Raw genomic sequence first — 25,193 nt, forward strand, 5'->3', positions numbered from 1 at the left:
TATTATTATGAGATGTAGAACAGTATATTTGGGGAATGAGGGATGGGAAATAAATCAAATCTCCCATGCGTTCAAGTGCTTGACAACCTGAGACGTTAAAAACACATAACACATTGTCAAATCAAAAAGATTCAACTCAGATCAGCTCATCCAGTTAGAGGCTCCACCACCATCTCTCCACCGTGGACGTGTGGCTCAGTCTCTTCCTCCTCAGGGAGAGGGTTGTTCGGTTGTCTGTTCATGCACCTTTACCAACACCAAACTCTGAGGCTCAAGTTTGGAGTTGAAATGTTTTACCTCAAACCAGGATGGGCTTGAATCCTGTTTCTCCAAACGGTTAAAGTGGGATTTCACCTGATCAGGGAGTAACTGGTGGAGGTTGAACTGAAGGGAAAGACTCATCCCCAGAAAGATCCATATTGTTATTGTCCAACATGGATGCCCAGTCACAGTGAGTCAGAGTGGAGTGGGCGTGGCACCGGATGCTCTGACCAGACGTGTGATCAAGCCCCTCTGATCCAAGTCCTTCCTCCCAAGACGCTTCAGTCTGACCTGCAGTATCCACTCCTTATCAAGAGAAAGGAGCAGGTATTAGTATCTGTATAATAATGATACTATTGACCAGTCTAACCTCTTTAAAAAGTATGACAGTGAATTTCTTTATTATAATTCTTGATATCCACTGAAATAAATGTCATCAAACAAAAGCAAATAATCATTTATTTAAGCATCATTTATTCTAAATCCCAAAATATTGCTTGTTTAACAACTGTTCAAATTTTAATTCATCTTTAATTTGAGCTTTTTATGGAGAATTGTTTCCACTTGACTGTCTCTCCCTCCCCCCTGTGCCACCTTGTTTGTCCAAAGTCCTGGAATGGCAAATCATGGCTAACTAAACCACGACACCTGGATGAGTCATGGCCTCAGAACGCTGCGTTTCCTTCACTTACACTTCCTCAAATTGATCCCCCATCAGAGGTGAAATCACAGTTTAACCTTTTGGAGAAACACGATTCCAGTCCGTCCTGGTTTCAAGTATTGGGTTAGTGTGTGACACTGTGATGCACTGATCCTCTAATAAACGAACACACCGTGACACAACATGGTGCACTGTGACACGGCCACTACTTGAATAAACTTCTATAAACTTTAATAAACTTCCTGTTGTGAGTTGTCAACACGGCCAAGGCTCCAGGATGAAGGCAGTGCCACTCATGGCCATGTGTTTCCCCATGAGGATGTCGTCGTCGTCTTCTTCTTCTTGTATTTGTCCAAATGGGTTCCTGGAGTTCAAAGTCCTCATGATGATGATGAATTATTAATACGACTCTTGAGATCCCAAGCAAATATTTAACCAAACTGAGGAGAGAGAATATGTATATTCTGTTCCAAGTGAAAGACTTTTCAGAGTGGGTGTAGAATTTTACGAGCCCCCTCCCGGGACCCTTCGTTCACTGATCCGGTCATTGAAACGACTGGATCCCACTTTGACAGTTGTCGCCCCAAATCAGTAAAAGAGTCAAAATAGAAAAACATGTCAGGAATGAGGCAAACAACCAGAAGGCTACGTCACAACGTTGCTTCATCACTTTGACTCTTTTCATTCTTTTCTTCCTTCTGTCAAAATGCATATTTGCTTTACAATAGCACAGCGGTTGATGGACGGCCGACCTTTCACACCCACATTCACCTGTTTCCACCTCCAGGAAGTTCCTCTGCAGGTCAAGACAAAGGATCTGAACAATGTCTCCTCAAAGGCAGAACTGACGCAGTACACTGACAGTACTTACAGAGTCCAGGTTACTTCTTCAGCCCTTAATCCCAGTTTAGTGACAAAGGATTTAATCAATGTCACCCCCCCCCCTCCCACCCTCCACCCCTCATCACAACGTACTGTATCCTAGCAACGCAGTGGTACCGTGTCCTTGAAAAGGAAGAGCGGTAGTTGTGTGTTGTGTATCTCCTGGAGGTAAAAACTAGATGGTAAATAACAGGGGGCCAAGTACGGTCCCCTGGGGGACTCCAAGGGAACCCTGCAATACTCAGAGGTCAGACATTAGAGTTTACAGGGTTTACCAGGTTTAGGTTTAAAATAGAGCTGATACTAGTAGTGAGAAGAAACCTATTACCAGTGCAGTACACACACAAAGTACAAGGACCTGACGGTTCAGACCATGTGACATCACTGCCTGTCTGGTGGCAACAAAAGGCAGGTGATGGATGGGTTGGCACCCACGTGCCCGGCGCTAAGACGCTGCATTGCGGCGGTTGAAAGCCCGTTCCGTCACGGCGTCCAGCTCGCTCTTCGTCGACAGAGGTGTTGCTTCTGTGGGACGCTCTGATTGGTCCAAATGAAACCTTTAGTTTGGTAGTCCACGTGAGAGATGTGAAGATGAGACGTGAAGATGACTGATAAGGAAAGAACAGTGATAAGTCATAAACAGTATACACATGAAATATATCATGTACGTACACATCACATATATGTCTATAGTATGTACTGTATCATATTTCTATACAACATACAGTGTATATCATATATACACACATACATATATCATATTTATTCATTTATAACATACATAACACATATCAAGCAAAACAAATATATACATATACTTAACATGTATATAACTTCATAGATATAAGATACACAACTTATATCATATTTCCATAACTTATACCAAACATATCAAATATAAATACCAATATATCATGCATATACAAACCATATATCATATTTAAAATAACAAATGTAATAAAGTACATTCATGCATTCTACAAAAACACAACGTATACATAATTTATATTTTTCATCCATGTAACATATATAAATATTATACATAACTTATTTGTTCATTCAGTGCTGATTCTCAAACCTTTTGGATAAAACATCAAATGTACAAAACGACAGGAGGTGAAATGCACCTCCTCTCTAGGGCAATGAGGAGGATGTGGCTGTGGAAGTTCCAGGTGGAGCAGGTTCCAGGTGGAGGAGGCTCCAGGGGGAGGACCTTTCAGGTGGAAGAGGCTCCAGGTGGGGGGGCTTCTAGGTGGAGCTTTCAGGTGGAGGAGGTTCCAGGGGAAAGTTCCAGGTGGAGGAGGTTCCAGGAAACGCTGAGCAGAAAAGCGACGAGGCGTGGCCTCCAACTCTACTTAAAGGCGGAGGGACCTGAAGCAGCAACTTCCTCCATCATGGCTCTGAGGAGAGAGAGTGCTGTCCAACCGCTGGTCCGCGGGCTGCTGCTGATCCTGCTGCTCAGGAGTAAATACTCATTTGTAAATGTATCTCTATATTCATCTGTAAATTCGTAAATATAAATTTTCATATACAGTATATATGAATATAATCATCTATACATGATTAATATTCATATCCATCCATATATTCATAAATATATGACGGTAGATCTGCTCAGAACTCAACACAGCCAGTGAAGCCTTTTAAACACAATATTTTTTGATATTCTTTAAATGTTTAATATTTATTCATGTGTGCAAATATATGTTTATCATATTCCTCTATATATTAAAATATGAAATCTATTAGTTTTCAGATTAAAGAGCTTGAGGTGCAAGTAATGCATTCTAGTTATTTTATAATAATCTATAATGTAATAAGTGTAAAACATGTTTGTTTACGCTGCTCTGCTGTCGGTCATTAATGATGTGTTGTCTTCCAGATTCACATTCCCAACTTAATGGTGAGTTTTATTGAATATGTTGTTGTTGTTGTTATTATTGTTATTATTATTATTGGTCCCCCAAGGGATGGAAACCTATTGTTATTGTTTGGATTATTATTTTTATTCTTCTTGGCACTTTTCGGGCTAAAAGTTGAGGTGTTGTTAGAACCGTGACGTCTCAGACGTTTCATCCAAATGGATCCAAATACGAAGCAGGAACTAGCGACAATCTGATGAAATTTCAGCAGAAGAACGTTGGTGCATCACCCACACACCAAGTTGTAAAAGTGGTGGTCGGGTGGTGCAGCGAACGAGTGGTGTAGACACCGTCACTCTGTAGGTGAGTGTGTGTGTGTGTGCGTCATCTTACCTGCTTGACGTGGGCGTTTGGTTTGTTATTTGATTCTTTTTTTCTTTTTATAAATATAAACTCATTGTGTTGATGGAACCGGTGCCGTGTTGTTATTTTGCAGCATTGGATCCAGTTGTAACACAAAGTGTAGGAGTGGAAAACAGAACAAAACATCTTCCCTGTTTGTGACCTCACACATGGAGTTGTCTTGCATCTCCAGAGCAACGGGTCTGAATGGTGTCCCTTTTATTTAAGTCCCAAAAGTTAAAAAAGTGGACGAAATGTCTGAGGGACATGCAGTGTTGAATCCGTTTGAATGGAAGCGTGTTGTTGGGAACTTCCACACGGAGTGATTTCCTTATAGGAAGTCAACGGGGACCTGACAGGAAGTGGACAGGGACCTGACAGGAAGTGGACAGGGACCCGACAGGAAGTGGACAGGAACCAGACAGGAAGTGGACAGGGACCTGACAGGAAGTGGACAGGGACCTGACAGGAAGTAGACAGGGACCTTCTCATTTTTAGGATAAAGTCACAGCACACAAGTGGATCCTTGTATTAGTAATTCTGTGTCATTAGGACTCAACGTCATCGTGTCAGCCGATGCTGCATTCAATGGGAACTCGGAAAATTGTGATTTTTTTTAGACGTGATGTAAAAAAGAGCGACAGCAGCAGCTGATGCTGCGTTCAATGGGAACTTGGAAATTTGTAACTGGTGTCGATAGTGAACCCTGTGTGTTGCTGCCTGCAGCTTTAATTATTATTATTATTGTTATTATTATTATTGTTATTTTAGTTGTAGTAATGGACGTGTGTCTGAAGTTACTCACTCCAGGTGTGAATGTGTGTGCAATGTGCTGATTTATAACTATTTATTTCACAGAAATTTTGCAGTAAGTTTAATTTATCACTTTGACTGATTGCTAGTATCCAGTTGTTTCTGTGGTTCATTGCATTCCAATGGTTAAGAGGTAAAAACAATGCCTAGCAACAGGAGAACGCGAGGAAGAGGAGAATTAAGAATTCAATGGCGACAATGGGTATGAAGCAGGTGGGCTTTAAAATGTGTTTTGAAGATGTTTTTACCATTTAAATGTGTTTTATAGATGTTTTGGGGAGCTTTTTGCCAGTAAACAGACTAAACAAACAGGAAGTTTAGTGTTTGGTTTGATAGAAAGACACTGCATTTCAGCGGCTGCACCTCCGCCTTTTATAATGTTATATTCTATGAAGTTATATTATTTTACTATTAGATTTTAGATGTCCCCTCACTGCCTCTGGTGTAATTAGCAACTGCCTGTGTAATAGGAAGTCCATTATTTTATGTGCTGTGTGTTGTGTTGTGTAGCATCACTACAGTGTGCGTTGACAAGAGTGATACGAGTAACATGAAACCAGGTGGAGATAATTCCTAACTAAATCCCTGTCTGACAGATTGTGGCAGAGCTCCGCTGCAGACCAGGATAGTAGGAGGTGAGGATGCTCCAGCAGGAAGCTGGCCCTGGCAGGCCAGTCTGCAGAGGTTTGGCGGCCATGTTTGCGGTGGTTCCCTCATCAACAGAGAGTGGGTGATGTCTGCTGCTCACTGCTTCTCCAGGTCAGAGGCTGCATCATGCTTCTAGCAGTCTTCTTTTAGGGTCCGTCTGGGGAGGAAACCAGCAGTTTATGTTGGAATTTGTGTCCCTCCAGCTCAAGCACAAACGGATGGAAGATTTTCTTGGGTCGTCAGAACCAGGAAGGAAGCAACCCTAATGAAGTGTTCAGAACAGTGTCCAAAATTGTTGTGCATCCAAACTATGACAGCGAGACCAGTGAGAACGACATTGCTCTGCTCACACTCTCCTCACCGGTCCAATTCACTGACTACATCAGACCTGTCTGTCTGGCAGCCAGCGGCAGTGTGCTCAACAACGGTACTGACAGCTGGGTCACTGGCTGGGGGACCATCCAGGAAGGAGGTGAGGAACATCTCTTCTCAAAGTTCTTAAAGAAATAAAGCTTTCTTGGTCTCAGTTGTGTCTCTGTCCCTCCAGTCCGATTGCCCTTCCCCCAAACTTTACAGGAAGTGGAGGTCCCAGTTCTGGGCAACAGACAGTGTAACTGTCTCAATGGAGTCGGTACAATCACAGACAACATGATCTGCGCCGGTGTTCTAGCCGGAGGCAAGGACTCGTGCCAGGTTGGATATTTGGATATTTGGCCGTTGTTAGCGACAAACGATGACGATTGGATGATGGTGTAAGACGTCTGTGTGTCTCTTCTCAGGGAGACTCAGGAGGTCCCATGGTGGTCCAGGGGGATTCTGTCTGGTTCCAGGCTGGAGTTGTTAGTTTTGGTTTTGGCTGTGCTCGGCCCAATCTGCCTGGAGTCTACTCCAGAGTGTCCAGTTTCCAGTCCTGGATCACTTCTCTGATCAGTGTTGACCAGCCAGGGTTTGTCAAATATGTGTCCAGTGGGCTTGATGCAGACAGTAACTACACCTGTCCTGGTCTGCCTGCTCCTCCAACACCATCTCCAACAATTCTAATCAACACTACGACTGAAGCTACAACTGGTCCGTCGCGTCCTTTAAGGCCAAATTCATCTCCCAAGAGTGGAGTTAACGCTCGTCCTCGGCCGACTCCTTTCCTGAGTCAATGTGATCTCCTTCTTCAGGATCGGTGTGCGGCGAGGCCCCGCTCAGCAGTCGGACGGGGGTCCACCGCGGCGTCGTACAGGGGGGATCTTGGCCCTGGATGGTCAGTCTTCGCCGAGCTGGAGCACACATTTGTGGAGGAACCCTGATCTCAGATAACTTTATCCTCACTTCTGCCCAGTGCCTTTCCAGGTAGATGGTCTACACATAACAAACCAAGGTGTTGGTCCAATGGATGAATGGACTGACTCATGACTGTTTTGTTTTTTGGGTGAAGCTACAACCCAAACGCCAGTGATTGGACAGTGTTCCTGGGCCAGCGGCTGAAAGATGATGTGGAGCAGTTTGAGGTGTCTGTGGAGGTTCTGAGCATCTCAGTGAGCAACCTGATGGGCCCCAACATCGCTCTGCTGCAGCTGCTGCTGCCAGTCCGCTTCAACAACTTCATCCAGCCGGTGTGCATCGACCTGACCGCTTCAGAGTCCTTCCCGGTGGGAACGAGGTGCTGGGCTGCTGGCTGGCCACGGGGGAACGGAACCGGAGGTGAAGTTACAACCCATCACAGATAGGTTTGGAATACTGTTCTCTCTAAAATCTGTTGAGTTGAACGAACTATATTATGACACCAAATCAGAGGGTGAAGAAGGTGAGAAGCTTAGAATAGCAGGAGAGAACCATCTCTTCCTCAAGAGATGGTTCGATCAGATTCAACTTCCTGCTCATTATTGATTTGACTGAGTTTGATGTTTCCTGTTGAGGAGGCTCCGGTTTGAGGGACGTGGAGACCAGCGTGACCCCCTGTGGAGTCACATCCCACTCTCAGAACATCTGCACTCATTCCATGGACCTCCAGCAGGTAACCCTCCACCCTGCTCTGTACCGTCACCCTTCACCCTCCCCCCAGCAGGTGGTGCTGTGGTTCAGAGACACGCGACTCGGGAGCGACTCGTACTCATAAAATACATCATATATTTATATAAAGTCGAGAAGTTTGCTGTTGTCGCCCCATCTCCAAGGAGGATGCTGATTGGTTCATTTGAGGAGAACGTAGCTGCTCCTCGCTAACCCTTCTGCTGTTCCCAGGGCGACCAGGGGGGGGCGCTGCTGTGCCGTTCCCGGTCGTCATGGTTCCAGGCTGCCATGGTAACCGCAGACGACATCAGAGGAGGCTCAGGCGCCGGCGTCATGACTTTCGTGAAGACATCGCGGTTCGGCTTCTTCCTGAAGGAGAAGGTGGGCAACATGCCTTCGCCCGTAACCACGGCGACAGGACGCGCTCCACCTTTATCGCTGTCTCTCCTCCTCCTCCTCACCTCCTCCATCGCCTCCTCGCTGCTGCTGCTGCAATAGCAGCTCAGAACCTGAGGAGTCTCGGGGCTTCACGGGTCCACACAATGGGACCTGTGAGTTTGGACAATTTCCTTCAACAAAAACACCCAAATCCGTTTTTAACCCGAGATATTACAGAACCGACCCGAAGTGGCAGAGTCCTCTCAGATCCCAATTTTAAGATGGCCCCTAAAAAGGCTCAGAATGACAAAGATCTGAGCTTTCATCCCTTCATCGTGCACGTGGCCTAGTGTCCGACCCGACCAGAACCCAATTGGCCAGAATAAAATGTGAGCCGGGGCTCGGGTTCCACGGAGCCCTCTGCTTGGAACCAGCTGAGGTTCTGGTACTTTTGGGACGTACTGGGGTCCGGGTCGTGATCCCGGGTCGTCGCCCTCGGACCCGGACCTCAAATGAGGCCTTCTCCCCGTTTTGATGTATTTAAAATCCTAAATTTACAGGAAACTGCTCTCTTTTGCCCAAGCATGAAGAACAACCTTGTGTTTTGTTCTTGCTACTGAAACACAAGGATTGAAGAACCAGGGAAATAGGATCCAGGTCCAGAAAGTAAACGTCCTGTTTCCCTCGTTCCCTGATGCTAGTTAGCTTTAGCACATTGGACTCTAAATGCTGTAGTGCAGTTTTACTTCCTGAAGCCTCTGGTGGACCAGACGTTACTGTCGTAAATAGGGGCATCACCCTTTCTCCAAATCCACCATTGCATTTGACTTTTGATTTTAAGTTTTCCATTTAAACGTTTTACTTTTGATTTCAAGGTGTCCATTTAAACATTTGACTTGTACATGTACTAAAACGCCATCGGCTCAGTCATCAACTCTGATGTTGCTGCCTCTGCGCGTCGGCCATATTGGAGCAGTGGATCCCGTTTGTTTAACGCCGCATCTTGACCGCCCCGATATGGCGACCATATCAACACCGAAGTTTTAAATCATTTCTATGTATAAACAGCATATATTTGTATAAGTATATATAAGTGTTCAGATGTACCTTTTCATCACAGCGCCTGGACACGATGTCATCTATCAATTAAATAATGTACATACATGAATGAAGGCCTTTGCAATTCTTTGCATTATCCTCAATTGACTTATTTGATTAATTAACCATTTTGATTATTCATCTTGTCATTTATTTACATATTGTTCAGATCAATTTGCTTCTTTGTGTATTTATTTCTGGATTACACTCTAACATTACAGATTACAGTGTTGAAATTCAGTTTACAAGTATAAATACCCATCACAGCAGGGGTCGGGAACCTTTTTGGCTGGGAGAAAAAAAGCCAAACATTTCTAAATGTATTTCCTTATGAGCCATATAATATTTAATACAATTAAAACTTTTAAGTAAGGCATAAATTTTTAACGTATAACACATCTCTGAGTACTTCAAAAAGAACTATATATACTACATTTCTCTTTATTCCTCTTATTAATATTGTTGTAATACTGCAGCTAACCAGTAATATATGAAATACTTTTTAGCATGGATGTGACTTGTGGTGCTGCCTGGTTTTGCTGGTGGCCTTGTCGTCTGCTTTGTACGTAGTGAGGTGGAGCTTCATGCTGCCTTGAGGCTCCATCAGTGGCCATGTGGGCGCCCCACGGCCAGGAAGACTCCGCCTCCCTCCCTAAAGCTCCACCTGTGGCAGAGACTCCCACAGGTGGAGCGTGGGCAGGGACCCGGGAGGGGCAGGGCCCCGAGGAAAAGGCCCCGGAGTCTTTCTGTGGTCCGCAGCCGGTGCTTGACTACGCCCCTTTGTCCGCCACATTTATATTTTGAATTTTATTCTCAAAATTGTAATTTATTTGACCTGTTTTACTTCAAAATGACACAGAATAATTATTTATTACTTGTTAATTGTGATGAAAAATTTTAGCTCCGAATTGTCTGCGAGAAATATACCGTCATGGAAAGAGCCGTGATTGTCTGCGAGTCGTAGGTTCCTGAGCCCTGCACTACAGTGTCAGTGTTATGACATAGTACTTATGTTTTACATTCTGTGTCTTTTTGGGGATAAATGCCATATATTAGCATCGCCATGGCAACTACTGATAAACAAAGCAGATGGGTCCCAACGAGGCCAGCAGTTGATGTCACCGTAGCGACTCAAATAAAGATGATATAAAAAAGATTGTTTTTGGCGAGGAGGAGGATTTCAACTCACTCAGACAGGAAGGAGTGAAGGAGTGAAAAAGCGCTTTTATTTCAGTGGGCGTGGCAGAGTAATAATCACACATCCCTGCAATGAAGTCACCTTTAAACAGGAGCTGGAAATATAGTTTGAAATGTTCACGCAGCCAAACATGAAACAGTTCCTTTAAGAACCTTTTGAAGTTGCAGCTCTAGAAGGATTAGGCGCGATGACGTTGCTCCGTCCTGATTGGCTGACGACAGGCGGAGTCTCTGTGATGCCATCGAACCTGGTGCTCATTGGTCCAATGGAGCGTCTTCAGGGTCGGCAGCTTCATCAGGAGACGCTTCCTGCTCCTGCATCATCTGCTTGTAGCGACTGTTGAAGAACCCCGCCTGCAACAGGAAGTAGCAGAGGAAACAAAATAGTTAGTAGTTGTTATCATTACTATTATTATTACTATTAATATTATTGTTATTATTATTATTATTATTATTATTATTATTATTATTATTATTATTATTATTATTATATTCGATCAAAGATATGTCTGTAAATAATTTATTCATGTGTAGGAGAATTGTTCTAGCTCATTTACTGTAAATAATACATACTAGTTGTAAAACTGTTCATAACGGTTCTACAACTAGACATACTAGTTATAAAATAGTCATGATAGTTATATAACAAGATATACTAGTTATAAAACTAGACAAGTTATTAAAATAGCCATACTAGTTATTAAATTAGACATACTAGTTATACAACTAGTTATAGAATTGTAAATACAAGTTGTAAAAAAAATCATACTAGTTATAAAACTAGACATAGTAGGTATAAAATGAGAAACACAAGTTATACAAATACACGTTCTAGTTATAAAACAAGTCTTAGTAGCTATTCAACTAGACAATTAGACATACTAGTTATTAAACTAGTCATACTAGTTATTAAACTAGTCATACTAATTATTCAACTAGACATGCTGGTTATAAAACTAGTCACACTAGTTATTCAGTTAGACATGCAAGTTATAAAAGAAGTCATACTAGTTATAAAACTAGTCATACTAGTTATAAAACTAGACATAGCAGTTATAAAAACGAGTCATGCTAGTAAATAAAGTAGACAAACCTCGTTATTAAACTAGTCATAGTAGTTATTCAATTAGACATACTAGTCATAGAAGTTATTAAAGTCGTCTGGTAGTAATTACACAAAACACGCTAGTTGTAAAACTGTTCATACTAGTTATAAAACGGGACATACTCATTATAATCTAGACATACTAGTTATAAAACTAGACATACTCGTTATAAACTAGTTATAAAACTAATCATAGTACTTATTAAACTGAACATACTAGTTATAATCTAAACATACTAGTTATAAAACAAGACATACCTGTTATAATCTAGACATACTAGTTATAAAACTAGACATACTAGTTATAAAACTTGACATACTAGTTATAATCTAGACATACTAGTTATAAAACGAGACATACCTGTTATAATCTAGACATACTAGTTGTAAAACTAGACATACTAGTTATAAAACTTGACATACTAGTTAAAATCTAGACATACTAGTTATAAAACTAGACATACTAGTTATAAAACGAGACGTACTCATTATAATCTAGACATACTAGTTATAAAACTAGACATACTAGTTATAAAACTAGACATACTAGTTATAATCTAGACATACTAGTTATACAACTAGACATGCTAGTTATCAAACTTGACATACTAGTTATAATCTAGACATACTAGTTATAAAACAAGACATACCTGTTATAATCTAGACATACTAGTTGTAAAACTAGACATACTAGTGATAAAACTTGACATACTAGTTATAATCTAGACATACTAGTTATAAAACTAGATATACTAGTTATAAAACTTGACATACTAGTTATAAAACTAGACATACTAGTTATAAAACCAGACATACTAGTTATAAAGCTAGACATACTAGCTATAAAACTTGACATACTAGTTATAATCTAGACATACTAGTTATAAAACTAGATATACTAGTTATAAAACTTGACACGCTAGTTATAAAACTAGACATACTAGTTATAAAACCAGACATACTAGTTATAAAACGAGACATACTCGTTATAATCTAGACATACTAGTTATAAACTATACATACTAGTTATAAAGCCTGTGGTACTAGTTATAAAAATGGACAATATAATATTACTCGTTAATATCAATCATAGTACTTATCAAACTAGATATGCTAGTTATATGGCTAGTCGTGCTCGTTATAAAACTAGTCATACAAAATAGACACTAGTTATAAGAGGACTCAGTACTATGTATGTATGATCAATATGTATTATTATCCTATACTTTGTATAGAGCCTATTATACTTTGTAGTGTATACTGTATATATATGATGAGCCTGTACTCTACCTTGTATAGAGCTTATTATACTTTGTAGTGTATACTGTATATATGATGAGCCTGTACTCTACCTTGTATAGAACCTATTATACTTTGAAGTGTATACTGTATATATATATGAGCCTGTACTCTACCTTGTATAGAACCTATTATACTTTGTAGTGTATACTGTATATATGATGAGCCTGTACTCTACTTGTATAGAACCTATTATACTTTGTAGTGTATACTGTATATATATGATGAGCCTGTACTCTACCTTGTATAGAACCTATTATACTTTGTAGTGTATACTGTATATATATATATGAGCCTGTACTCTACCTTGTATAGAACCTATTATACTTTGTAGTGTATACTGTATATATATGATGAGCCTGTACTCTACCTTATATAGAGCTTATTATACTTTGTAGTGTATACTGTATATATATGATGAGCCTGTACTCTACCTTGTATAGAGCTTATTATAATTTGTAGTGTATACTGTATATATGATGAGCCTGTACTCTACCTTGTATAGAACCGATTATACTTTGAAGTGTATACTGTATATATATATGAGCCTGTACTCTACCTTGTATAGAACCTATTATACTTTGTAGTGTATACTGTATATATGATGAGCCTGTACTCTACTTGTATAGAACCTATTATACTTTGTAGTGTATACTGTATATATATGATGAGCCTGTACTCTACCTTGTATAGAACCTATTATACTTTGTAGTGTATACTGTATATATATATATGAGCCTGTACTCTACCTTGTATAGAACCTATTATACTTTGTAGTGTATACTGTATATATATGATGAGCCTGTACTCTACCTTATATAGAGCTTATTATACTTTGTAGTGTATACTGTATAGATGATGAGCCTGTACTCTACCTTGTATAGAGCTTATTATACTTTGTAGTGTATACTATATATATGATGAGCCTGTACTCTACCTTGTATAGAACCTATTATACTTTGTAGTGTATACTGTATATATATGATGAGCCTGTACTCTACCTTGTATAGAGCTTATTATACTTTGTAGTGTATACTGTATATATATGATGAGCCTGTACTCTACCTTGTATAGAGCTTATTATACTTTGTAGTGTATACTGTATATAGATGATGAGCCTGTACTCTACCATGTATAGAGCTTATTATACTTTGTAGTGTATACTGTATATATGATGAGCCTGTACTCTACCTTGTATAGAGCTTATTATACTTTGTAGTGTATACTGTATATATGATGAGCCTGTACTCTACCTTGTATAGAGCTTATTATACTTTGTAGTGTATACTGTATATATGATGAGCCTGTACTCTACCTTGTATAGAACCTATTATACTTTGTAGTGTATACTGTATATATGATGAGCCTGTACTCTACCTTGTATAGAGCTTATTATACTTTGTAGTGTATACTGTATATATGATGAGCCTGTACTCTACCTTGTATAGAGCTTATTATACTTTGTAGTGTATACTGTATATATGATGAGCCTGTACTCTACCTTGTATAGAACCTATTATACTTTGTAGTGTATACTGTATATATGATGAGCCTGTACTCTACCTTGTATAGAGCTTATTATACTTTGTAGTGTATACTGTATATATGATGAGCCTGTACTCTACCTTGTATAGAGCTTATTATACTTTGTAGTGTATACTGTATATATGATGAGCCTGTACTCTACCTTGTATAGAACCTATTATACTTTGTAGTGTATACTGTATATATGATGAGCCTGTACTCTACCTTGTATAGAACCTATTATACTTTGTAGTGTATACTGTATATATATGATGAGCCTGTACTCTACCTTGTATAGAGCTTATTATACTTTGTAGTGTATACTGTATAGATGATGAGCCTGTACTCTACCTTGTATAGAGCTTATTATACTTTGTAGTGTATACTGTATATATGATGAGCCTGTACTCTACCTTGTATAGAACCTATTATACTTTGTAGTGTATACTGTATATATATGATGAGCCTGTACTCTACCTTGTATAGAGCTTATTATACTTTGTAGTGTATACTGTATATATGATGAGCCTGTACTCTACCTTGTATAGAGCTTATTATACTTTGTAGTGTATACTGTATAGATGATGAGCCTGTACTCTACCTTGTATAGAGCTTATTATACTTTGTAGTGTATACTGTATAGATGATGAGCCTGTACTCTACCTTGTATAGAGCTTATTATACTTTGTAGTGTATACTGTATATATGATGAGCCTGTACTCTACCTTGTATAGAGCTTATTATACTTTGTAGTGTATACTGTATATATGATGAGCCTGTACTCTACCTTGTATAGAACCTATTATACTTTGTAGTGTATACTGTATATATATGATGAGCCTGTACTCTACCTTGTATAGAGCTTATTATACTTTGTAGTGTATACTGTATAGATGATGAGCCTGTACTCTACCTTGTATAGAGCTTATTATACTTTGTAGTGTATACTGTATATATGATGAGCCTGTACTCTACCTTGTAAAGAGCTTATTATACTTTGTAGTGTATACTGTATATATGATGAGCCTGTACTCTACCTTGTATAGAACCTATTATACTTTGTAGTGTATACTGTATATATATGATGAGCCTGTACTCTACCTTGTATAGAGCTTATTATACTTTGTAGTGTATACTGTATATATGATGAGCCTGTACTCTACCTTGTATAGAGCTTATTATACTTTGTAGTGTATACTGTATATATGATGAGCCTGTACTCTACCTTGTATAGAACCTATTATACTTTGTAGTGTATACTGTATATATGATGAGCCTGTACTCTACCTTGTATAGAGCTTATTATACTTTGTAGTGTATACTGTATATATATGATGAGCCTGTACTCTACCTTGTATAGAGCTTATTATACTTTGTAGTGTATACTGTATAGATGATGAGCCTGTACTCTACCTTGTATAGAGCTTATTATATTTTGTAGTGTATACTGTATATATGATGAGCCTGTACTCTACCTTGTATAGAGCTTATTATATTTTGTAGTGTATACTGTATATATGATGAGCCTGTACTCTACCTTGTATAGAACCTATTATACTTTGTAGTGTATACTGTATATATGATGAGCCTGTACTCTACCTTGTATAGAGCTTATTATACTTTGTAGTGTATACTGTATATATGATGAGCCTGTACTCTACCTTGTATAGAGCTTATTATACTTTGTAGTGTATACTGTATATATGATGAGCCTGTACTCTACCTTGTATAGAGCTTATTATACTTTGTAGTGTATACTGTATATATGATGAGCCTGTACTCTACCTTGTATAGAACCTATTATACTTTGTAGTGTATACTGTATATATGATGAGCCTGTACTCTACCTTGTATAGAGCTTATTATACTTTGTAGTGTATACTGTATATATGATGAGCCTGTACTCTACCTTGTATAGAGCTTATTATACTTTGTAGTGTATACTGTATATATGATGAGCCTGTACTCTACCTTGTATAGAACCTATTATACTTTGTAGTGTATACTGTATATATGATGAGCCTGTACTCTACCTTGTATAGAGCTTATTATACTTTGTAGTGTATACTGTATATATGATGAGCCTGTACTCTACCTTGTATAGAGCTTATTATACTTTGTAGTGTATACTGTATATATGATGAGCCTGTACTCTACCTTGTATAGAACCTATTATACTTTGTAGTGTATACTGTATATATGATGAGCCTGTACTCTACCTTGTATAGAGCTTATTATACTTTGTAGTGTATACTGTATAGATGATGAGCCTGTACTCTACCTTGTATAGAGCTTATTATACTTTGTAGTGTATACTGTATAGATGATGAGCCTGTACTCTACCTTGTATAGAGCTTATTATACTTTGTAGTGTATACTGTATAGATGATGAGCCTGTACTCTACCTTGTATAGAGCTTATTATACTTTGTAGTGTATACTGTATATATGATGAGCCTGTACTCTACATTGTATAGAGCTTATTATACTTTGTAGTGTATACTGTATATATGATGAGCCTGTACTCTACCTTGTATAGAGCTTATTATACTTTGTAGTGTATACTGTATATATGATGAGCCTGTACTCTACCTTGTATAGAGCTTATTATACTTTGTAGTGTATACTGTATATATGATGAGCCTGTACTCTACCTTGTATAGAGCAGCAGTGAGGAGCCCCAGCAGGACCAGTCCTCCCACTGAACCTCCTACGATCTCCTTGGTGAGGTCGGTTTCAGCATAGAGCTCCACCTCCGCCTCCATCTACAGCACAGAGCAGGTCAGTCAGGCCACCAAGGGGCAGCACACACCTCCAGGGGGGTAGTTACCCTGTGCTTGGGGGTAGTTTCCCTGTGTGCGTGGGGTAGTTGGGGTAGTTAACCTGTGAGTGCGGGGTAGTTGGGGTAGTTACCCTGTGCGTGGGGGTAGTTACCCTGTGTGCATGGGGTAGTTGGGGTAGTTACCCTTTGAGTGTGGGGTAGTTGGGGTAGTTACCCTGTGTGGGGGGTAGTTGGGGGTAGTTTCCCTGTGTTTGGGGGGTAGTTGGGGTTAGTTACTCTGTGTGTGGGGTAGTTACTCTGTGTGAGCTTGTAATTGGGGGTAGTTACCCTGTGTGTGGTGGTAGTTTTGGGTAGTTACCCTGTGTGTGGGGTAGTTGGGGTAGTTATCCTGCGCGTGGTGTGTAGTTGGGGGTAGTTTCCGTATGTGTGGGGTAGTTGGGTAGTTACCCTGTGCGTGATGTGTAGTTGGGAGTAGTTTCCCTGTGTGTGGGGTAGTTGGGAGTAGTTACCCTGTGTGTGGTGTGTAGTTGGGGGTAGTTTCCCTATGTGTGGGGTCATTGGGGTAGTTACCCTGTGCATGGTGTGTAGTTGGGAGTGTGGGGTAGTTGAGGGTAGTTACCCTGTGTGTGGGGGTAGTTTGGGGTAGTTATTCTGTGCGTGGCGTGTAGTTTGGGGTAGTTACCCTGTGCGTGGAGGTAGTTTTGGGTAGTTACCCTGTGTGTGGGGTAGTTGGGGGTAGTTACCCTGTGTGTGGGGGTAGTTGGGGGAAGTTACCCTGTGTGCGGGGTGTACTTGGGGGTAGTTACCCTGTGTGTAGGAGGGTTGTGGTTTCCGTCCACTGAGTAGAAGACGTAGCGCCCCCTGTCGTACTCCACCGTGGCTGAGCTGACCAGACGCAACCTGGCCGCCTGCAGGCCGAGCTGTAAACAACACCACACTTTCAATAACATATCAGGGGTTCTCAACGTGAGGTCTGGGTACCCCCGGCGGTTCTTCCAGGAGCTCCAGGGGGTCACCACGGAAAATTATCAAAACAGAATCCAACCTGCGGTATCCATGACGACGTGAGGTTGGCGGCGACGCTGAAAACCTGCTTCTGCTCCCGTCCAATCAGAGAGCTGCAGGCGAAGACAGCGCAGCGGGCCACAGAGCAGTCCTCCACAGTGACAATATTATTAATATTATGATGATCAATATTATATATATTATTAAAGTATTTATATCCATGTGCATCATTATATCTGCTTTAGAATCCTAAATGTCATGTTATCAGAACTAAATTACAGTCATGGTAATCAAGCTCTATTTTCAGATTTTATTCCCTGAGAAATTTATTTTGACGACCAATTTGAATTCTGCATCACAGTCATGATCCAGTGAAAGAAAAAATATTACACTGAATCAACCCAATTTCAATAATAATATGAATAATAATAAATAATAATACATATAGCTGCAGGCAGCAATACACAGGGTACAGTTGAGTCGTGGTAGGTAAACCCGGGTTCCCTGGAACGCAGCATGATTTCCTGAGTTTACATTCAATGGCACATGGGCTCCCCCGGTCGTTGCTGGTTGCTCGTCTTGTGGAGCAACCGTTCCACACAGCACGGCCCTCCAAATGTCAAGAAGCAGAGACGGAAACCGGACTTTTTGTGACATCATCAACTTCATAATGTCACAAAGCGCCCTGCTCCCGAAAACAAATAAACTCGTCTCAACCTTCTTCTACTTCCGGTAAAACGATGTGTTTTTGACTCATTTCTGCTTCAAATGTACATGGATATTGATCAAACTGGAACGACAAGACGTCAGAAACGTCTCGGTTCTAACGACACCTCAACCATGTCTGTGGGTACTGTGGTTGTCGTGTTCCACATACTTTTGGTCTGAAAAACGGCAAGATTATATAACAATATAAGAATAATAACATACTACTACTACTACTACTACTACTACTAATAATAATAATAATAAAACTATTTAATAATATAAGAATAACAACATAATACTACTACTACTACTACTACTACTAATAATAATAATAATAAAACTATTGAATAATATAAGAATAACAACATAATACTACTACTACTACTAATAATAATAACAATAATACAATTTAATAATATAAGAATAATAACATAATACTACTACTACTACTACCTCTACTACTACTACGACCAATAATAATAATACAATTGAATAATATAAGAATAATAACATACTACTACTACTACGACTACTACTACTACGAATACTACTACTACTACTAATAACAATAATAACAATAATACAATTTAATAATATAAGAATAATAACATAATACTACTACTACTACTACTACTACTAATAATAATAATAATAATAATACAATTTAATAATATAAGAATAATACTAATAATTATAACAATATGTCAGTGTTTCATATTTACCACCGTCAGATTCTTCTTTATTTCCTTTACAAAGTCTGTGATGCTCGGCTCCTCCTCCCGGTCTCTACGGCAACCAGGGATCTGCACCGAGCCCAGAGACTTGACTTTATTTTCACTTTACTGTACTTTACGTCACTTTACTTTACATTGTAATGCTTTACTTTATAAGCCTTTACCTTACAATATGTTACTTTCCAACACATTCATTTACGGTACGATACTGTACTTTCACTTCACTTCACTTTGCTTTGATTTGCTATATTTTCACTTTACTGTACTTCACTTCACTTCACTTTACTTCCACTTCACTTTACTTTACTTTACTTTCACTTTGCTTCCACTTAACTTTATTTTTGCTTTACTTTTACTTTACTTTACTTTCACTCCACTTTACTTTACTTCCATGTTACTTTACTAAACAGTACTTTACTTTACTCTACTTTATTGTATTTTATTTTACTTTACTTTATCTGACTTTTTTTTGCTTTATTTTACGTTAATTTACTTTATTTCACTTTACTTTACTTTCACTTCACTTTGCTTTCGCTTTACTTTCACTTTACTTTCACTCACTATAATTGTACTATCATTTTAGAATACTTTTACTTTACATTAACTTTACGTTTACTTGCAATTGTACTTTTTCTTTTACTTTTGCTTTTACTTTAGCTTTTACCTTTACTTCACTTTACTTTACTGTACTTTACTTTGTTTTACTTTACTTTCACTTCACTTTGTTTTCGCTTTACTTTCACTTTACTTTCACTCTACTTTCACTCCCAGTGTACTTGTGGACGTCCAGTCAGTTGTGAGTACTAAGTCATGGAGACAGAAGGGTGGGGCTTTCCACCTGGAAGCTGCTGGACTCCGCCCACATCTCCGTGTCTCCGAGACGAACAGGAAGCTTGATCAGAACCGTCACATTAAAAGCCCTGACGAAGTTTAACACCTGGGAGGGGGAGGGAGGGAGGTGGAGGGTGAGTGTGGGTGTTGTAAACCCCTCAACACAGCAGGTGGGCGGAGGTTTTACCGTCAGCGTGTGTTGAACTGCCTTCACTACATCACTCCTTCCAGATGAGAAGTTGGTGTAACTCAGAGAACTGAGGAGGAACCAAGTCAAATTAGTAAGAGACAAATAGTCTGCCTAGTTTATAACTAGTATGACTAGTTGATAACTAGTCTGACTAGTTTATAACTAGTGTGACTAGTTGATAACTAGTCTGACTTGTTTAGAACTAGTATGTCTAGTTGTATATCTGGTCACAACAAGGGGACTATTCTCATACGTATGAATAAAGTATTTATTGTAATAACTATAATTTAATAAAAGTATTTCCTGTTATTAATGTTCATCTGGACATGAGTATTACACTGTAGTTTCTATGTAGCTTTAGCATGAACATGTAGAAGTGGTTGTCGTGACAACGGCTCAGATATAAGTGGGCGTCGGCTGCCTATGCGGACCAATCAGGAGGCAGCGCTGACAGACCTGGCGATGGACAGGAACACGTTGTACTTGATGTCGATCTCATTGGTTCGGACAAGTTCGCTCTGCGGCGAGTGCTGCATGTTTCCACTGGAAGAGACAGGAAGTGGATTGAGAAGCTTCTCCACATCCTGCAGCCTCACGCCCAAGCACGTGATCAGCCTCTGATCTGATCACGTGCTTATTGATTAGATCTGATCAGTGTCAATGAGTCCAAATCCACTATTAACTATTAACTAATGATCATTTGGCTCGAGACCCCCTGGAACCTCTGGAACGAGCCTTGATGATAGCCACTGCGTTTGCACACAGTCGTACACACACACACACACACACACCTTACCTGGTGGTGGTCGCTGTAATAAGTATTTTACTGTTGAGTTGATTGGTAGTGTCTGGTCCATAGGAGATGATGAAAACAGCCTGGAAGCCAGAGACATACAGTATATGTATAGATATATGTGTGCATACTGTATATACAGTATATATATATATATATATATATATATATATATATATATATATATAACCAGGTACCACATACCACCACATAACACCACACATATATATATACTGTATATGTATCTATGTGTGTGTTTCTGTGTGTGTGTGTGTGTATGTATATATATATATATATATATATATATATAACCAGGTACCACATACCACATAACACCACACACATATATACTGTATATGTACAGTATCTGTGTGTGTGTGTATGTGTGTGTATATATATATATATATATATACACATACGTGTGTGTGTATATATATATATATATGTGTGTGTGTGTATATAAGTATATACTGTATATATACTGTATATATATATATGTGTGTGTGTATATAAGTATATACTGTATATATTCTGTATATATAAGTGTGTGTATATATATATGTGTATATAACTATATACTGTATATATACTGTATATATATGTGTGTGTATAAAAATGTATAGTGTTACAAGGTCGCTCACCTTGGTGTTGCTCTTGAAAATGGGTTTGTCGATGTAGCACTCGCTCCTCCCGAGCATCAGACCATTCTCACTGTCCAGGGAGGAGCACTCCACCTGGCCCTGCACCACAACACCACAACGACAGGGTTAGTGAGGTGGACCTCCTGGAGGACCTGGTTAGTGAGGATGGTAGCTCAGGAGGTAGAGCTGGTGGTCTAGTAATGTAAAGGTTGCTGGTTGGATCCCAGGCTCCTCCTGCTAGCATGCTGTAGTGTCCTTGAGCAAGACACTTAACCCCTCATTGCTCCTGATGGCTGCGTCTGTCGGTGTTTGAATAATTGTAAGTGGCTTTGGATAAAAGCATCTGCTAAATGTAATTAGTGAGGTGGACCTCCTGGAGGACCTGGTTAGTGAGGTGGACCTGCTGGAGGACCTGATGCTGAGGTCTTACCTGTAGAGTTGTGAACTTCCTGTAGGAGAGCCCGGGGGGGTAGGCGAGGATGACACGGCTGTTGTATGAGTTCTCCCCTCGGTTCTCCAGCAACACCGTTATGTTCAATAAATCGTCGATTCCGACTCGAACAGCAGAGGAGCTTTCAGGGAAGAATGCAGACATTTGGATGTGAAGCTGCATCATCAACTAATTTGGGCTTTACCATGACACCAGAAGATCTCTGAGCTATGACACAGAGGCCCCACAGTGTTTAATTAAAGTAATTTTCCCCTGGGATTATTAAAGTATTTCTGATTCTGATTCTAATTTGACTCACCCGCTGAAGTTAAAATCCACTTTGAGGTTGTCCACACATCTGTTATCTGTTCCACAGTCGATCTCAAACCCCAACTGCGTGAGAGAATGAAACCAGAATCACAATCAGCATAAAAACGGAACCGGTAGTGTTCTGCCGTGGACAGAGGATTCGTAATGGAACGTCTCATCTCAACTTTCTGCTCATCCAAAAGGACGAGCGTTGACAAGAACATGTCCCTGGACATACCCGGTGAGCCAAAATACTACTGCTTCCTGTAAAGGTGACTAGATCTAGGTTATAGTTCTAGGTTCCAAGGAAAACTGGTTCTAAGGAGCAGATCTTCTGCCTGGATCAGGCAGTTCAGAGCCATCTAGATGCAGTCTGACCTTGACACTGCGACGACACTGGAAGCAAATGTGGTGTGGAGTTTGCAAACACCAGAGGCCTCAGCCGGCCGTGGAGACACTCGCTAGGCGGAGTGCTGAGGCAGGATCTCCAGAGGATTTCATAGATCCATTGTAGTGAAGCAAGAGCTGAGTATTCAAACAAGGCTCTTAGCTGAGGGGAGGTGATCCGCATTCACCTCTGGCCATGCAGCTTAGGCCATGGTCACAAGACCAAGATGGGAGGCACAAGCCACTGCAAGGGGGACTCTATACGGTTGCTGGCTTCACACTAAGTAAGGTAGCTCAGGCACCAAGTAAGGATAAGGATACAGATGCCCACTGGATGGTTCCCATTGAAGCCCTACTGTCCCACTGGGCAAAGACCCTATGGCCATCCTGGGACATGAAGGAGGGACTGCAGCTCGCAGTTGACCTGGGTGGGGACATCACCTGACAGAGTGGATATGGAAAGCTTTTGTCCCTGCTGTCACTGCCATCCCTGACAGGATGATGGATTGATAAACCTCTCAACATGTATTCACTTCTACTACATTTTTTGATCAAAAAACTCTGATGAGGTAGGTTAGACTCTAGAACCCACTGAGAACTTGATACATAGAATTTGAACTCAACGATACTAATGCCCTACCCATGTTCTACTATCAAACAGGAAGCACAGAAACAGATCAATGCAGACATCATTCTGAAGAACCTACAGGATGGTAGGTGGTTGTCTGAGCCTGTTTGGCCAGGATTGGTCTCAGGTTCTCTGAAGACGGCAAACCTTCAAAGGTGAACGTCAGCTCGTTGGAAAGCACATTGAGAGCGTCTTTTGGACAGGCCTGTGGGAGAAAACCATTTCAAAGCTGGCGAAGTCTGGCAAGGTCTTTTTAAAATACCCTAACCCTCCAAAACAGGCTCCATTAGAGCTGAAGAGAAACATTTTATTAATCCCTGGAGGGAGAGTCAAGAAAGAAATCCGAAATGAAATGACAAATATCCACCCATCTCATACATACATAGCTCCACAAAGTTAACATGAGGTAGCACTGTGCTGACTAGTGACTATGAGCCCAATATGCAGGCGGCAGTTAGTCTACAGGAAGTACAAGATACAGTATTGTGGCATTATTAACAAAAGCGGCTTCCAGTAGTAACAGCAATGATGTATCATGTAGAATTATGCGACTTAATGGAAAAATGAACCCACTGTTTTTTATTCTGTAGATTTATTCCTTAGGTAGCAACACGTTTCCTATGTACCTCAACGAAAAACTCATGATCTACGCATCGGTTTTGGAGTTCCAGAGCAAAAGACCTGCTCTCCTCTTGCTGCTTCGACAGGAAGTAGGCTCGGTTGTTCGGGGTCTGCCGGGTAGCGTCCAGTGTCAGTTTGTACTCAATGCTGGCACGAGCTGGAAGAGATTAAAAGCTGATTCTAAGTTTTTTCCTATGAACAGTTTCCTTTTATCAATCTGGACAAAAGACTGATAAATGATGACATGTGACCCTGTGGTCAGAATGTCCAGGAACCTGATTGGACGGGAGAATGGCGTGACATGGTGAAGCAGACCCTAGCAGAGTTCCTCAGAGGGACGTTGCAGTCAGAGTTGTTGTTTGGGATCAGGGCCGGGTTGAACCGAACCTGGGTCTCGACCATCACGATTGGCTGAGATCTGGAAAGCGTTGACCAATCAGGCAATATGGAGAACAACAATATTTCATATTCATTCAGTTTCTTACCTTTCAAACCTGATTTGAACTCAGAGTTTCTACTATTCATTCTTCATTCACTGGCCAATATTTTGATCCAGAAAATACAGAATCACTGCGTCCTGCCTGGAAATACCTGAGTAAGAGCACAACGCCCTTTGAACCCACAGCTAAATCAGGAAGACCGTCTCCACTGAGGTCGAAGGAAGACTGGCTGATGGACTGGCCAAAGAAGCGCAGTCCAGGCTGGATGTCAGATCCTGGAATTCTCTAGAAAAAGACGGAAGGAAAGAGAATGCTTCTGCTAACTTCAGTGGAGTCCAACTCATGTTCTGCTTTGCCAGTTTAATGTTCTGATCGGGTACGGACACTCGACAGACACTCTACAGGTGCTCTACAGGCATTCTGCAGACGCTCTACAGATGCTCTACAGACGCTCTACAGATGCTCGACTGGCTCTCCACAGGCGCTCTACAGGTAGTCTACAGGCACTCTCCAGATTCTCTACAGACAATCTACAGGTGCTCCACAGACGCTCAACAGAAGCTC

The 25,193-nt window shown here is 40.4% G+C and overlaps 2 protein-coding genes across 2 annotated transcripts in view; one reads left to right on the top strand and one right to left on the bottom strand.

Moving 5' to 3' along the window:
* Positions 1-2,946: 2,946 nt before the first annotated feature.
* On the top strand, positions 2,947-8,258 carry LOC307245694 (polyserase-2; the record flags this gene model as incomplete). Its single annotated transcript, XM_080021341.1, has 10 exons — positions 2,947-3,040; positions 5,478-5,640; positions 5,733-6,001; positions 6,077-6,222; positions 6,309-6,597; positions 6,699-6,870; positions 6,956-7,221; positions 7,440-7,534; positions 7,762-7,911; positions 8,205-8,258. 10 exons carry the CDS (start codon positions 2,947-2,949, stop codon positions 8,256-8,258), a joined length of 1,698 nt encoding a protein of 565 aa, XP_079877467.1.
* Positions 8,259-10,223: 1,965 nt separating this feature from the next.
* Positions 10,224-25,193, bottom strand: part of LOC307245695 (integrin alpha-M-like) — a 33,566-nt gene continuing 18,596 nt past the window's right edge. Inside the window, exons 16-31 of the mRNA XM_080021342.1 lie at positions 24,781-24,914; positions 24,465-24,607; positions 24,195-24,346; positions 23,648-23,773; positions 22,564-22,637; positions 22,245-22,386; positions 21,815-21,913; positions 21,177-21,256; positions 20,837-20,923; positions 20,378-20,447; positions 20,198-20,296; positions 19,348-19,428; positions 17,958-18,068; positions 17,719-17,832; positions 16,785-16,895; positions 10,224-10,557 (exon numbers count right to left, since the gene is read on the bottom strand). Coding sequence (XP_079877468.1) covers positions 10,459-10,557; positions 16,785-16,895; positions 17,719-17,832; positions 17,958-18,068; positions 19,348-19,428; positions 20,198-20,296; positions 20,378-20,447; positions 20,837-20,923; positions 21,177-21,256; positions 21,815-21,913; positions 22,245-22,386; positions 22,564-22,637; positions 23,648-23,773; positions 24,195-24,346; positions 24,465-24,607; positions 24,781-24,914 — 1,722 coding nt within the window. The 3' untranslated portion in view covers positions 10,224-10,458. The remainder of the gene's footprint in view (positions 10,558-16,784; positions 16,896-17,718; positions 17,833-17,957; positions 18,069-19,347; positions 19,429-20,197; positions 20,297-20,377; positions 20,448-20,836; positions 20,924-21,176; positions 21,257-21,814; positions 21,914-22,244; positions 22,387-22,563; positions 22,638-23,647; positions 23,774-24,194; positions 24,347-24,464; positions 24,608-24,780; positions 24,915-25,193) is intronic.

The sequence above is a fragment of the Zeus faber genome (assembly GCF_960531495.2).
Source record: "Zeus faber genome assembly, chromosome: 20".
Taxonomy (NCBI): Eukaryota; Metazoa; Chordata; class Actinopteri; order Zeiformes; family Zeidae; genus Zeus; species Zeus faber.